This window comes from Nerophis lumbriciformis, linkage group LG01 (genome assembly GCF_033978685.3).
Source record: "Nerophis lumbriciformis linkage group LG01, RoL_Nlum_v2.1, whole genome shotgun sequence".
Classification (NCBI taxonomy): Eukaryota; Metazoa; Chordata; class Actinopteri; order Syngnathiformes; family Syngnathidae; genus Nerophis; species Nerophis lumbriciformis.
In genome coordinates, this window is record NC_084548.2 from 47229835 (window position 1) to 47243260 (window position 13426).

Genomic DNA, 13426 nt, shown 5'->3' on the forward strand with positions numbered 1-13426 from the left:
TAAATAATTAAATGTGATGATCTTGTGTGATGACTGTATTATGATGATAGTATATATCTGATAGTATATATCTGTATCATGAATCAATTTAAGTGGACCCAGACTTAAACACGTTGAAAAACTTATTCGGGTGTTACCATTTAGTGGCTAATTGTACGGAATATGTACTTCACTGTGCAACCTACTAATAAAAGTCTCAATCAATCAATCTGCAGTTACACTTCCAAAGCACAGGGAGGCGATAGAGTCTTTTGGAACATCGTTGAGTAATTCTATGGATGAGTCGAAGAAGAAATGACCGGGTGTAAACATGGCGTCTGCCTTGGACGATGATGAGATATCAAGTGATGATTACTATTCTCTTCTAAATGTCCGGCGAGAGGTACATTATACATGTGTCTTGTGTGGTGCTAGAGTGTGCAAGCATGTCCAAGCTATTCTGTCCGCTGCCACCAAATATTAGTAGTCCATGCTTACACGTGCAATGTAGTTGAACGTTAGCTCGACGGCTAGCTTGTGACCCTCGACATTGATGTCTAGGGTCCATAAACATAAGTTTATGGGGGATCATTTTACTCAGAGGAATAAATCGATCAACAACCCCAGGTAAAACAGTATTCGCTACACTGGTTTAGTGGGTGTCACAAGTCTCAAATTGTAGTTTAAGAGTTGTTTCGTGAAGTGTGCACATGGCTAATGCTACCATGATTGATTACACCTGGATTTACTGCTTAGATTAGACTTTTCATGTCGGGATCGAGTTCCTTACATTTGTCTTCCTTTCACTGTTTTATTAACACGAGTATACCGTGGATTTGATGCTGTCATTAAACATTAGTAAAAGTAATAATTGCATCAGGTAAAGTCATTGTGAACTGTTACCATGAATTGATTAACGTGGACCCCGACAAGTTGAAAAACTTATTCGGGTGTTACCATTTAGTGGTCAATTGTACGGAATATGTACTGCACTGTGCAATCTACTAATGAAAGTTTCAATCAATCAATCAATCTGTTTAGGCAGGTCCTATTTGGGGGAAAAAATAATTGTTGGGATTTTTGATTCCTTTATTTGAAACAATTGTGAATGTGAGTGTGAATGTTGTCTGTCTATCTGTGTTGGCCCTGTGATGAAGTGGCGACTTGTCCAGGGTGTACACAGCCTTCTGCCCGAATGCAGCTGAGATAGGCTCCAGCACCCCCCGCCACCCCAAAAGGGACAAGCGGTAGAAAATAAATGGATGGATGGATTTCTGAATAATTTTCATAATATGTCATTTTAAATTCGCTAATTACTCATTATCTTAAATGTTGCGCTTCAGGCAACGCAGGATGAACTGAAAGCTGCGTACAGGCGTCTGTGTATGCTCTATCACCCAGACAAACATCGGGATCCAGAACTAAAGCGACAAGCAGAGCAGCTCTTTAATCTTGTACATGAAGCTTATGAAGGTAAGTCTTTTCAGTACCTTAATGTGAGTCCATCAACTGACATGTTGAGGGATGGGTACATACCTCAAGCAACACCAACGTTAATGCATAATTGACCTTCTTGACTTTACTGTTGTATGTTTTCCTAGTGCTCAGTGAGCCACAGGCACGAGCAATCTATGACGTGTATGGCAAGCGTGGATTGGATGTGGAAGGATGGGAGGTAAATCTATTTATTCATCAAAAAAACCTGCACAGTGGTTAGAGTGTCTGCCCTGAGTTCAGTAGATCATGAGTTCAAACCCTGGCCGAGTCATACCAAAGACTATAAGAATGGGACCCATTACCTCCCTGCTTGGCACTCAGCATCAAGGGTTGTAATTGGGGGTTAAATCACCAAAATGATTCCCGTGGCCTGCTCCCCTCACCTCCCAGGGGGTGAACAAGCGGACGGGTCAAATGCAGAGGTTAATTTCACCACACCAAGTGTGTGTGTGACAATCATTGGTACTTTAACTTTTTAAACTTTTAAATTTAGGGCTGGGCGGTATACTGGTATCACAGTTATTACCAGTATATTTTCGAAAGACACATATATTTGAGACCATACCGGTATATTTTGATGTGTCTTTGTTACGGGTGTTGGTGGATGCACAGCAGGCACCGTAGCTCGGGCGACTGGCGGATGCAGGCAGTGGCTCCTCTTTATTGACCGTAGGTAACACAAGCCGGTGAAAAGATTCAACAGAACAGCTGTCAGAGTTGACAGACACTGCCTTTTAAAGAGACACACACGTACGCACACTTTATTAATCTTAAACTTCTCTCAACTGCATAGGACATATATTTAAAGTTGTTTTTTTCAAGTAACATATTAATTACTTTCCCTACTACTTAATTACATTTATTAAACAGTAATTTTATTAGAATTAAATTACTTTTTTCTTTAAGTAAGGAGTAACTATAATAATTACTTTTTAAAGTAATTTTCAGAACATTGGCAGTAACAGTAATGTGGTGTTGAGCTTAAACTAAACACTTTGCACATTTTGTTTAAAATACTGTTATGTATCGTATACCGGAATACAACCTAAAAATACCGGGATATCAGTTGTGGTTCATGTCGCCCTGCCCTGATCAAATCTTTAATTTTCAAGCGTGCCACGTAATTTGTGTACGGTAATACATTTCTTAATTTGACAATTCACACTAAATACCCTTAACCCCGGATTTCCACTGAATGCGTAACGGTTACTGAACGGCACCACCACGTAACGTGTCCGCCATCAGGCAATCCCCTTTGCATTATTGTTGCGGCTTCTCTGTGCAGCGATGTAACTCAGACTTCTCCAAGATTTTGTGAATTTGGGGAGTTGTAGTAAAACAAATTACAAACAGTTTTTTCTGTCCTTCCAGAGGAGCACAATCAAATAAACTCTGTCCTGTCATTCAAGATACATAACGGCTGCTGAATGGCAACACCGCGGAATGTCTCAAGCTTTGCTGTCCAATAATACCCACAAGCACTGACTTGACTTGACACGTGGAAAAGACGACAGTTTTGTCTTGCAAAACGGGAACTTTTTTTGTTTTTAGACTACAGTTTTTAGAATCTATTTGTTTTTAACAGTCTTCTTTCAAAACACTGCACTTTGTTTTCAATGTAAGTTGGATTTATTATTCCACCCTTGTCAAAGGGGAATTTCTTTCTCTGTTGGAACAGATAACATGTTATCTATCTTTATCTACATCCATCCATCTATCCATTCATCCATCGCGAGCGCTGTACACACTCACACTCCCCGTATCAGCTGGTATTTGACAGAGGCCCCGAAATAGCTGTCAAGGATATGCCTGTAATATGATTATTTGATTTTGGACCTCCAGAATCAGCATATCCTCATCCATTTGTGTCTACAAGTTGAAATTGTGTCTGAAAACCTTTGACAAGTTGACTTCATGTCCGTCCTCGCCCATTAGGACTTTTCAAAGTGTAAAATACATTCTGACTTGAACACAGTATTTACTTGTGGAAGTAATTTGGATGACTTATTTTGTGTTAGTGCATGACTTTCTGTGCCACACAAGCAGATTTAAGCTACATTGATCTGCCGTGTTGTGCCGTTTGGCAAATATGGAATCTTTGCGGATATTTAGCACAGGGATGCGGTACGGCATTGGCATGGCGCCACCGTCCGTGCACAAGGGTATTGGCGGCGGTGGAAATCAACACATTAACCTAAATGGAAACTGAAAAAGTCAGTCACTGTGGCGGCAACGTTCCACAGCCGTTAGGCATCCAGTGGAAATCCCGGGTAATAAAGGGTTGGCTTTTATGGAAAACCTCAGAGTAAAATACTTATTTAAATTTTGTATTGCTGAGCCAACTCAAACTATTAAATCACTGCATTATCTGTATAGTAACAATAACAAATACATTATGTATTTGGGAATAAAAAGGCACATGCTGTTCTACCAGGTGGTGGAGAGGAAAAGAACTCCCGCAGAGATCAGAGAGGAGTATGAGCGGCTTCAAGTAGAGCGAGAGGAACGAAGACTGCAGCAAAGGACCAACCCAAAGGTATATAGCCAACGGTTGCCAACTCACCTTATCTTGACCCTTTTATAGAGCTTTCTTGTGCATATTGTAGTGATGGGTAAATGAGGCCTCAGTGAGTGTACTGCACACTCACTACCTATATTGACACTGCACTGATATCGAGTTTGTGTTTCATAATGGTCGTCCGCCATAAGATTGATTTAAAAAATAATTCGATTTCACCTGGAAATAAAATTAATATTTAGCAAATATAATTTATTTTATTTTATTTTTTGACAAATAGCTGCTATAAAGAAATTAAATCAAACGTGCATTTCTAGTCAATGAGCCAAATAGTAAATTAAAGAGATTAATATTTACTTTATTTGGCGCTCTTAGATCAAAAATGACAGCACACATCAGAATTTTTCTTAGTTCCCTTTAGATCAATGATGGAGATGAAAACCTGTGTCTTCTTTTAGCACCAGCTGTCACTTGTGAGCTAAAATAAGCGCTTCTTGATAAACACAGTAGGGCACTTCGGTCAAAAGACAAAGCAGCTTAATTGGTCACATGCTTTTTTTTACTTCAAGTAACACATCGAGGGACACCGTATCTCTTCCTGTGTTTCATAAGGTATTGATGCTTCTGTAACATTTGACCCGTCACTAACATGTTGTACTCTATATCTACCTAAGAGCTTTTGTTGATTGTGATTGACATTTGACCCTAGATTGCTAGTATTGAATGTATCCTTTTCAAAACGCTTCTTTTTTACAGTCCACACTCCACCAGTATCAACTTTAATACTTTCTCTCACCCATGTATTTATTCAAAGGGAATTATTAGTGTGGGCATTGATGCCACAAACCTCTTTGATCGTTATGAAGAGGACTATGGTGAAATGGATGAAGGAGGCATCCCACATGTGGAAATCAACAAGATGCACATATCACAATCCATAGAGGTGAAATTTGGTGCCAGATTGCACTCTTGAGATCTGTGTACTTGTCTTTACAATATTACTTCTGCCACAGAAGTACATGTGACAGCTTAAGCAGGTTTAGCTGTCCTATGTATTCTTCTGCAGGCCCCTCTTACCACAAATGACACAGCCATCTTATCCGGTTCCTTGTCCACACACAATGGAAACGGAGGCGGGACTATTAACCTGGCCCTGAGGAAAGTCACCTCAGCTCAGGGTTGGGGGGAGGTACGGTGCTCTTTATTAAGTATAAAGGCAATTTTACACATTCCTTGACTGACTGTCTGATGACAGCCATGGCAAAGTGATTATATATTTCCTGTGTATATAGATAGAGCTTGGTGCCGGGGACACACATGGACCTCTGTTTGGAATGAAGGTGTTCCGCAATTTGACACCTCGGTGGTATGTCCGAATTGTTAGAAAAATATCTGCACTGAAAACTCAAAAAATGGACAACTTTGTAAGTTGTCTTGTTTTGCTCCACCTCAGCTTTGTGACAGGGCAATGCGGGCTCCAGTTTTCATCCCGAGGTGTGCGTCCTGGCATCACCACAGTGCTGGCTCGTCACCTCGACAAGAACACAATGGGCTACCTACAATGGCGTTGGGGGATCCAGTCGTCCATGAACACCAGCGTAGTCAGAGACACCAAGAGCAGCCATTTTACATTCGCAGTGCAGGTTCGGTGTGTGTGTGTGTGTGTGTTCGCGTGTACGCATGTAAGTGCGTGCGCGTGTGTGCGTGCGCATTTCATCTACAGTTGCCTGCCCACAATGAGCCACAATGTTCTCCTACACTATGCAGCTTGGCATTCAAAACACTTTCATGATGATGAGCTACCAGTATAAGTTCCAGGATGAAGACCAGACGAAAATTAAGGGCTCAATAAAGTATGTGAAGTGCTCGAAGTATCGTTTTCAGATTTTTGAGAGTGTAATAAAGAACAATGTCAGTGGTTATTCTGATTCTGAGTTGTATCTGTGTTGCAGGTCTGGTTTCTTTGGAACCGTGGTAGAATATGGTGCTGAGAGGAAAATCAGTCGACATAGCGTTTTGGGGGCCACCGTCAGTGTAGGGGTGCCCCAAGGTGTATCGCTTAAGGTCAAGTAAGTGCTGCTTTTATTCATTTAAAGCTGGGCCGTATAGGAAAGTTTGTCACTTTTTGTAGGTCACAGTATTTCAACCAATATTTAGTTTAGTAGTTTTAAGAGTTATTGTTAAAAGGTAACTGCATTTTTTAAGGGTAATTTTTCCTATCATTCACAATCCCAATGTGAGACAAGAACACGCTTTAAATTTTTTTTGTAATATATGACGCGTTCTAGACTGTTAACATTGAAGCTAATGGCAGTCATCTATTACATCCATAAAGCCCTCAAAAACATCCCAAAATTGCCAACAATACTCCATTTACATGTCTGCACATTAACCAAGTATTAGCGACATTGTTATTTGTAAGAGCTAACACAGATGAACTACTTCTAGCAGCTCCTTGATCACAGAAAGGTAACTAGCTACTACAGTATTGACTTACTGAGCCGGTGATTTGCTGCATCGCTGTGAGGTTTGTAAAAGTTAATTCTAGATTATAAATCATGCCTCTCACCTGTACAGTAGAGGGTTGTGGCCATAAACTGAAAAGTTGGTCAACTATGAAATTCAGTTCAGAGCAGAAGACATCATTGTCATGATGGGGCGGAAAACGAGAAATAAAACCATGAAATAAATGATAATATTTGTCCAATAAACTGTTATCAATGTGTGTTTTCTGTATGATTAAAATCCCTTATTCATTCGATCATTTGCTTGAGTAAAAATCACTAAATTGGAACACAAACTGATTATGAGGCTTCTGCATGTAGTGTCACTTCACCTCCTTATGTGTGTGGAAAAGGAAGAGCGTGTGGTTACTGCTGTTCTGCTCGCGCAGTGTTGCTAAAGTAATGTTTGCATATACAATTTTTTTCACCATAAATTTGTAGTTTGTATGCTCTAGAATCTACAGTCTGTTTATTGTATTAATTTAAGTGTGGCGTCATTAATCTTGATAATCAAATTCTAAAATGGAGAAAAGAGAAGCTGGAGGCTTAGGTTCTGCAGTCCCAAAGCAGTACTCTGACTCACCTGACTGGAAGTAGGGGCGATTGAAATAGCAGACGCATGTCCCTATAATGTTTAACCAGCGGAAGCCAATGTTTTTTTCCAAACAACTTAATAACCAACATCCATCCATTTTCTACCGCTTGTCCCTCTCGAGCTTGCGGGGGATGTTGGAGCCTATCCCAGCTGCAGTCGGGCGGAAGGCGGCGTACACCTCATCGACATTTGTAATACAGTGTATGTGTCTTTTTGTCAGATATAAAAAAATGTTTACTGTTTGGAATACAATTAGAATAAATTAATTAATGTGTCTTCCAATATAGATGATTATATATCCAAGATAAAATATCTGTGCTGAAAGATATAAACATCCCATCAGTCAGCATCCCAGTGAGAGCAGACATTGTACAGTCAGTGATTGTTTTATTTTCTGTGTAGTTTTTATTACTTACTCAGCACTTAGCAATACTGTTACATGATGCTTAGCGTTTCATTAGAGCTGGATCTGCGTATCACTCAGCTTCTAAAACTTGTAGCTCAGCCCCTCTATATTTGGGCTCAAAAATATAATGTTCTGGATCATAATGTGTCCCAAAGTAGTCGTTGTTGGCTTTCATAAAGTCTATCATGATTAGTAATTGTTGTTCTAAGGAAATAGTGAATGTTGTGATGCGTTCTGTGAAATCAATGCGCCTTTGTAATGCTTAAAATGACCAAAATACATAAATATTACATGTTATAATGAACGTGCCTGTTATCACATTGCATATTCTGTTTTCTTGCAGCATTTTTATAAAAGGTTGATGGAGGTTTTTTAGAGCGCTTTATAGGCAAAATAGATCAAATCCCCATTACTTGCATTGTTAGCCACCTATTGCTAGCTTTTGTTTACAAGTTAGAATGCATGAAAAAAGAAAGACGTGTTCTTCTCTCACATGGGGAATATAAATGATGCAAAATTCCAAAAAAGTGCAGTTCCCCCTAACTAAACTGTATAAAATGATTGGTTTAATACAATATATTACCTAACTTCATTGTCAATAATCAGTTGATACCAGAGGTGGGTAGAGTAGCCAGAAATTGTACTCAAGTAAGAGTACTGTTACTTTAGAGATTTATTACTCAAGTAAAAGTAAGGAGTAGTCACCCAAATATTTACTTGAGTAAAAGTAAAAAGTATGTTGTGAAAAAACTACTCAAGTACTGAGTAACTGATGAGTAACATACACACTCATATCATATATATATATATATATATATATATATATATATATATATACACACATATATATATATATACATACATACATACATACATATACATTGATATATACAGTATATAATTTATAAGTATTTATTTTGCTGTTTTTGTTTACATGTTAAAGGTGTTTTAATGAATATACATGCATGTTTAACATATAGATTCCTTTCTTTAATGAAGACTAGAATATAAGTTGGTGTATTACCTGATTCTGATGACTTGCATTGATTGTAATCAGACAGTCGTGATGATAACGTCCACGTTTTCAAATGGAGGAGAAGAAAAGTTCCTCCTTTCTGTCTAATACCACATGAAAGTGGTGGGTTTTTGGCATCCTATTTGTCCAGTTTCCATATTCGTTTTTATGCACTTTACAAGAAATATATTGGCGTCAAACTCCGTAGCTTGCTAGCTTGTTTACGCTGGCTTTCGGAGACTCTTGTTTTGAAAGCGCAGGTGCGATGGCGCGGCACTTTTATTGTGAAGACAGGAACGTCCTCATGTGCGGTCAGTCTTGAGGCTTTTGACGGTACGGTTGAAATAAAACAAGTATCTTTTTTCCCTCACACTTTTGATTGATTGATTGGAACTTTTATGAGTAGATTGCACAGTACAGTACACATTCCGTACAATTGACCACTAAATGGTAACACCCCAATAAGTTTTTCAACTTGTTTAAGTCAGGTCATGTGACCACCTGGCTCTGTTTGATTGGTCCAACGTCACCAGTGACTGCATCTGATTGGTGGAACAAAGTGAAACGTCACCAGTAAGGCAGGCACTTTGAAGGTCTGTCTGACAGACCAAAACAAACAAAGCGTGCATAACAGATCGATAAAAATTAGTAGCGAGTAGCGAGCTGAATGTAGATAAAAGTAGCGGAGTAAAAGTAGCGTTCCTTCTCTATAAATATACTTAAGTAAAAGTAAAAGTATGTTGCATTAAAACTACTCTTAGAAGTACAATTTATCCCAAAAGTTACTCAAGTAGATGTAACGGAGTAAATGTAGCGCGTTACTACCCACCTCTGGTTGATACATGTTTAACACATACACTCTGGGTTTCCCCGGGAAATGCAAATATTTTGCCCTTATTTCGAGAAGTAGTGATTTGTGCAATCTTATTGTTTCTTTAAATATGAACCTGGTCTATTTGGAAAATCTAAACACTAACAATCAATCACCCGCTTTCCAGCACGTATTGACACAAATATGCAGATGGCAACACAAGGTGTATTTTCATGACAATAACCTTGGTTGTACACCCACATTTGGCAGCCAATATTCTACGGTGTGTTCCCACACAACTGAATGTCACACAGTAAAGCAGCTAGGCAAAAGTTGCTTGGTAATAAATAATACAACTGACCGCCTCTCTGCAGACTAAACCGAGCGAGCCAGACTTATTTCTTTCCCATTCACCTGACCGACCAACTTCTGCCAAGTGCTGTATTTTACGCCACAGTTGGACCGCTGATTGTCTACCTCGCCATGCAGCAACTCGTTATTCGGCCGTATGTGCGAGCTCAGAAAGAACAGTAAGAAATCCCCACTTGGAATTATTTTATGGAAGAGAAGTTGTTAAAGGAAGCCATGCGTGTATTATTACAGCTGTTTCTTTTCCTTTAATTCCTCCTATCTATCTTTTAACAGAGACTTGGAGAAGCAGCGTGAGAGCTCAGCCTCTAACATAGCCAAAAAGAAACAGGAGGCAGAGGCTGCGGTGAGTACTTCATGGCTTCATTAGAGATGTGTTCGACAGAGAGCAAATGTCGGAAGTCTTACAACAGTCAGAAAGTGATGTCATTGATACAAATATGTAATGAGATTAAAAGTTTTAGTGGCTTCATGATGCATATGATGAAATGATTTAATCTCACATTTTGGTTCTCTCGCTTTTCTTTTTTTCATCTCTCAAGGTCTTGCTCATGCAGGAGTCTGTGCGAAGGATTATTGAAGCTGAGGAATCTCGAATGGGTACGATTAGTGATGTTTAAAAGATCAGCTAATTCACAGTGTCAGGTTGTTGTTGTTTTCAAAAGGTTTTAAAACACTTGACTATCAAAAATACAAACATTCAAAGTTAAATATGTTGATGGCCTGTTCAAGGTTTGGTCCCTCTTTTTAACTTGTGACATTTAATATTATTTAATTTTAAATTGAATGTGTTAAATTATTTGACAAAGCAGTTTTTCATGCAGTTTTAGAAGTTTTTGTGGCAATATGGACGGCATCGGAAACAAGGTGGACATTTTTAAGCGGAATAATTGTTCCTTTTAAACAGCATCAGGCCTCTTTTTCGACTGGCAATAACTACCACTTTTATGCCAGGCTTTGATAAGCACACTTGTAAAATACTTTAAGCACACTAGTTAATTCCCCCAAGTAGAAGTCTGACAATTTGATTTTCAGCAAATGTAAAATTTAGATTTTACAGTCAAGAGTAGCCCAGCAGACTTTGCACTTTTTAAGATGTTTCATTTTACCAATGATCTTATGTTACAGATTGATATACTTGTGTTTTGTTAGGCACTTTTGGAATTAAAAAACAATTTACTGCACCGTAGAACGGAAATGTTGTTGGAAAGCTTTTTGATTCTAGGAATTGAGTTCCATGCTGTCTGCAGCTCTTTCTAAAATAAAAGGAATGCATTTATTTCACACTGTTTACTCCTGCCTTCTAAACCAGGTCTCATCATCCTCAATGCCTGGTATGGAAAATTTGTGACTGACAACAGCCAAAAGCATGAGAGGGCAAAGGTCATCGATGTGACTGTGCCGCTGCAGTGTCTTGTTAAAGACTCCAAACTAATCCTGACTGAGGCCACAAAGGTATAAGACGACATTATCCAAAAATTGACATAATTGGGTATCTAAAATCTGTATATTGTTACTGTGTTTTTAGTTTTCTTTTTTTTTTTGTGTGTGTTTCTACATTTTAGTCAGGACTCCCGGGCTTCTACGACCCCTGCGTGGGAGAGGAGAAAAGTCTAAAGGTGCTGTATCAGTTCCGCGGCGTCATGCATCAAGTCCTATCAGGAGATGCAGAACCACTCAGGATACCAAAGCAATGTAAGTTCCTCCAACAAGTTTAAACTGCTTTAGTTTACCTTGACAGAGATTGGAACAGTAAACCTTGTAACTAGAGCACACATGAAGACAATGTCTTACAAGATTGTTCCTATGGTCTGAGCTGTGTGAAAAGTGAATTTGTCCCAATAATTTGTTTCAAAAGAGATCACGGCAGACAATCATAAGTATTGACCTTGTTCAATATCTACAACCAAAACTCTTAATGTCTGTGGGGAAAGCCTAAGCCTCCCAAGTGTTTGCATCGTGCCAAATTTGTTTTGATAGTTTGATGTTTAGTTAAACGTTAACAGTACTAGGCCACTAGATTTTGAAAATCTTTGCGTGTACCCAGCTTAAGTAGTGTGACATCATACCAGTGTGATTATAGTGTAATCAGCCAATTCATTAATCAAAGAAAAATGTTACACAATAAGCAAAAAGCAACACTAGACTGCATGTGAGTGTTGCAAAAAGCAGATAAGATTTGTTTTAGAAGTTGTGCCAAAAGGCGGTAGTATACTTATTTTGGTATCCCAGTCAACATTGGGACAATCAAAATGCAAACAAATATGCACTGTACCAAATGCACCAATCTCTACTGCACAGGTGAAAACAAACACTTTCCTACTCCCTATAACAAACATATCCCATGTTACACATGAGCAGGTGACTGACAACTTTGTTTGATGCAATGAATTATTGAACATTCTATGCAAATCTACATAGCCCCCAGGTTTAACCTGTCTGTCCTCTGTCCTTTTTGCAGCTCACAGGATTGACACTGACACATAGAGGTTCCTCTACTGACCAAAAAGATACATCTCTCAGCTGTTAGAAGAATGGAGTAACCTTTGTTTTAGACAAAACAGGGATAAAAGTGTTTGTCACTCAAAAGAATTGCATTTATCTTTGGACGTTACATTATTCAGTCAAATATGCAGAGTCGAAGAAAGTATGAAAGGACAGTATCCACTGACAGGGTTGGGGCCTCATTGAAATGAAATGTGACACCAAAATCAATGACGACCATATTTTTGTTAAGCCTCTGGGGGGTACCTTTATTTTTGCTCAGGCTTGTCTTTTATGATACAGTTGCGTCTACCAAATTGTACGCAAATTGCAGTGCCTATGTGATTCAAATCATGAATGCACCTGTTTGCCATTAAATAAAAATCTGTCTCCCTCATTTTAAGTGTATTTTTCTTGTCTGATATTTGTTTTTAGAGTGTGCATGATGATGTGACTACTGTAAACCTGTGGTCAGTACTTTAAATGTTGACTGAGTACAATAACAGTTCCTCTGTTTCCAACTTAAAAACTAAATTCATATTTGAGTTTTGCCAATACTTCCGCCCCCGAAACAAAAATGCTGCTAAAGCAGCTTATTTCAATACTGTATTTTTGACTCATTTGTATGTCCCTCTAATCTGTTAAAGGTTTTTGAGCTACTGTATAAACAGAAAGCTCTCTAAGGGAGTACTTTCCATTTACCATTATGCTTTGTTGTGTATAGTTGTGGTTAATTACGTGTTCATTGATAACAGATTGTCATTGTTACCCCATTTAGTAGTAGTCTGTGTTTTATTCACTGTTTATGTGCTGTTATAAATTGAGTTTAGTTGGTGGTCTAGCAGTGAAGTTACCCCATACAAAACTTGTGTGAACTGTACATAAGCCTGATTATTGAATGGTAATATACACGCATTTGCCTTTATATACATTTCCTGCAGCATTTATAGTGCCTCTAATTACTTCCAACAGCCTCAACAATCCCACAATATTAATATGTTCAATTTAATAATTGTCAATCTAATTTTAACATCAAATGAACCACATATTTTGTTGACAACCTATTTTTTTTTTTTTTTTATAAACCTTTATTTATAATATGCAACATTTACGTACAATCAAGAAATAATCAAAAACAGTACAAAACAGCGCCAGGGGGTTGTAAATTCAATAAAGTAACTAAAATAGAATGCAAAATATACAAACCCCGTTTCCATATGAGTTGGGAAATTGTGTTAGATGTAAATA

The 13426-nt window shown here is 38.4% G+C and overlaps 1 protein-coding gene across 1 annotated transcript; it reads left to right on the top strand.

Moving 5' to 3' along the window:
• The first annotated feature begins 235 nt into the window (after positions 1 to 235).
• dnajc11a (DnaJ (Hsp40) homolog, subfamily C, member 11a) lies at positions 236 to 12575 on the top strand. Its single transcript, XM_061984688.1, has 16 exons — positions 236 to 382; positions 1323 to 1452; positions 1581 to 1654; positions 3911 to 4012; positions 4809 to 4937; positions 5061 to 5183; positions 5287 to 5360; positions 5448 to 5637; positions 5762 to 5847; positions 5947 to 6063; positions 9700 to 9855; positions 9971 to 10040; positions 10237 to 10294; positions 11007 to 11149; positions 11260 to 11389; positions 12156 to 12575. Exons 1-16 carry the CDS (start codon positions 311 to 313, stop codon positions 12179 to 12181), a joined length of 1680 nt encoding a protein of 559 aa, XP_061840672.1. The 5' UTR covers positions 236 to 310; the 3' UTR covers positions 12182 to 12575.
• The last annotated feature ends 851 nt before the right edge of the window (positions 12576 to 13426 follow it).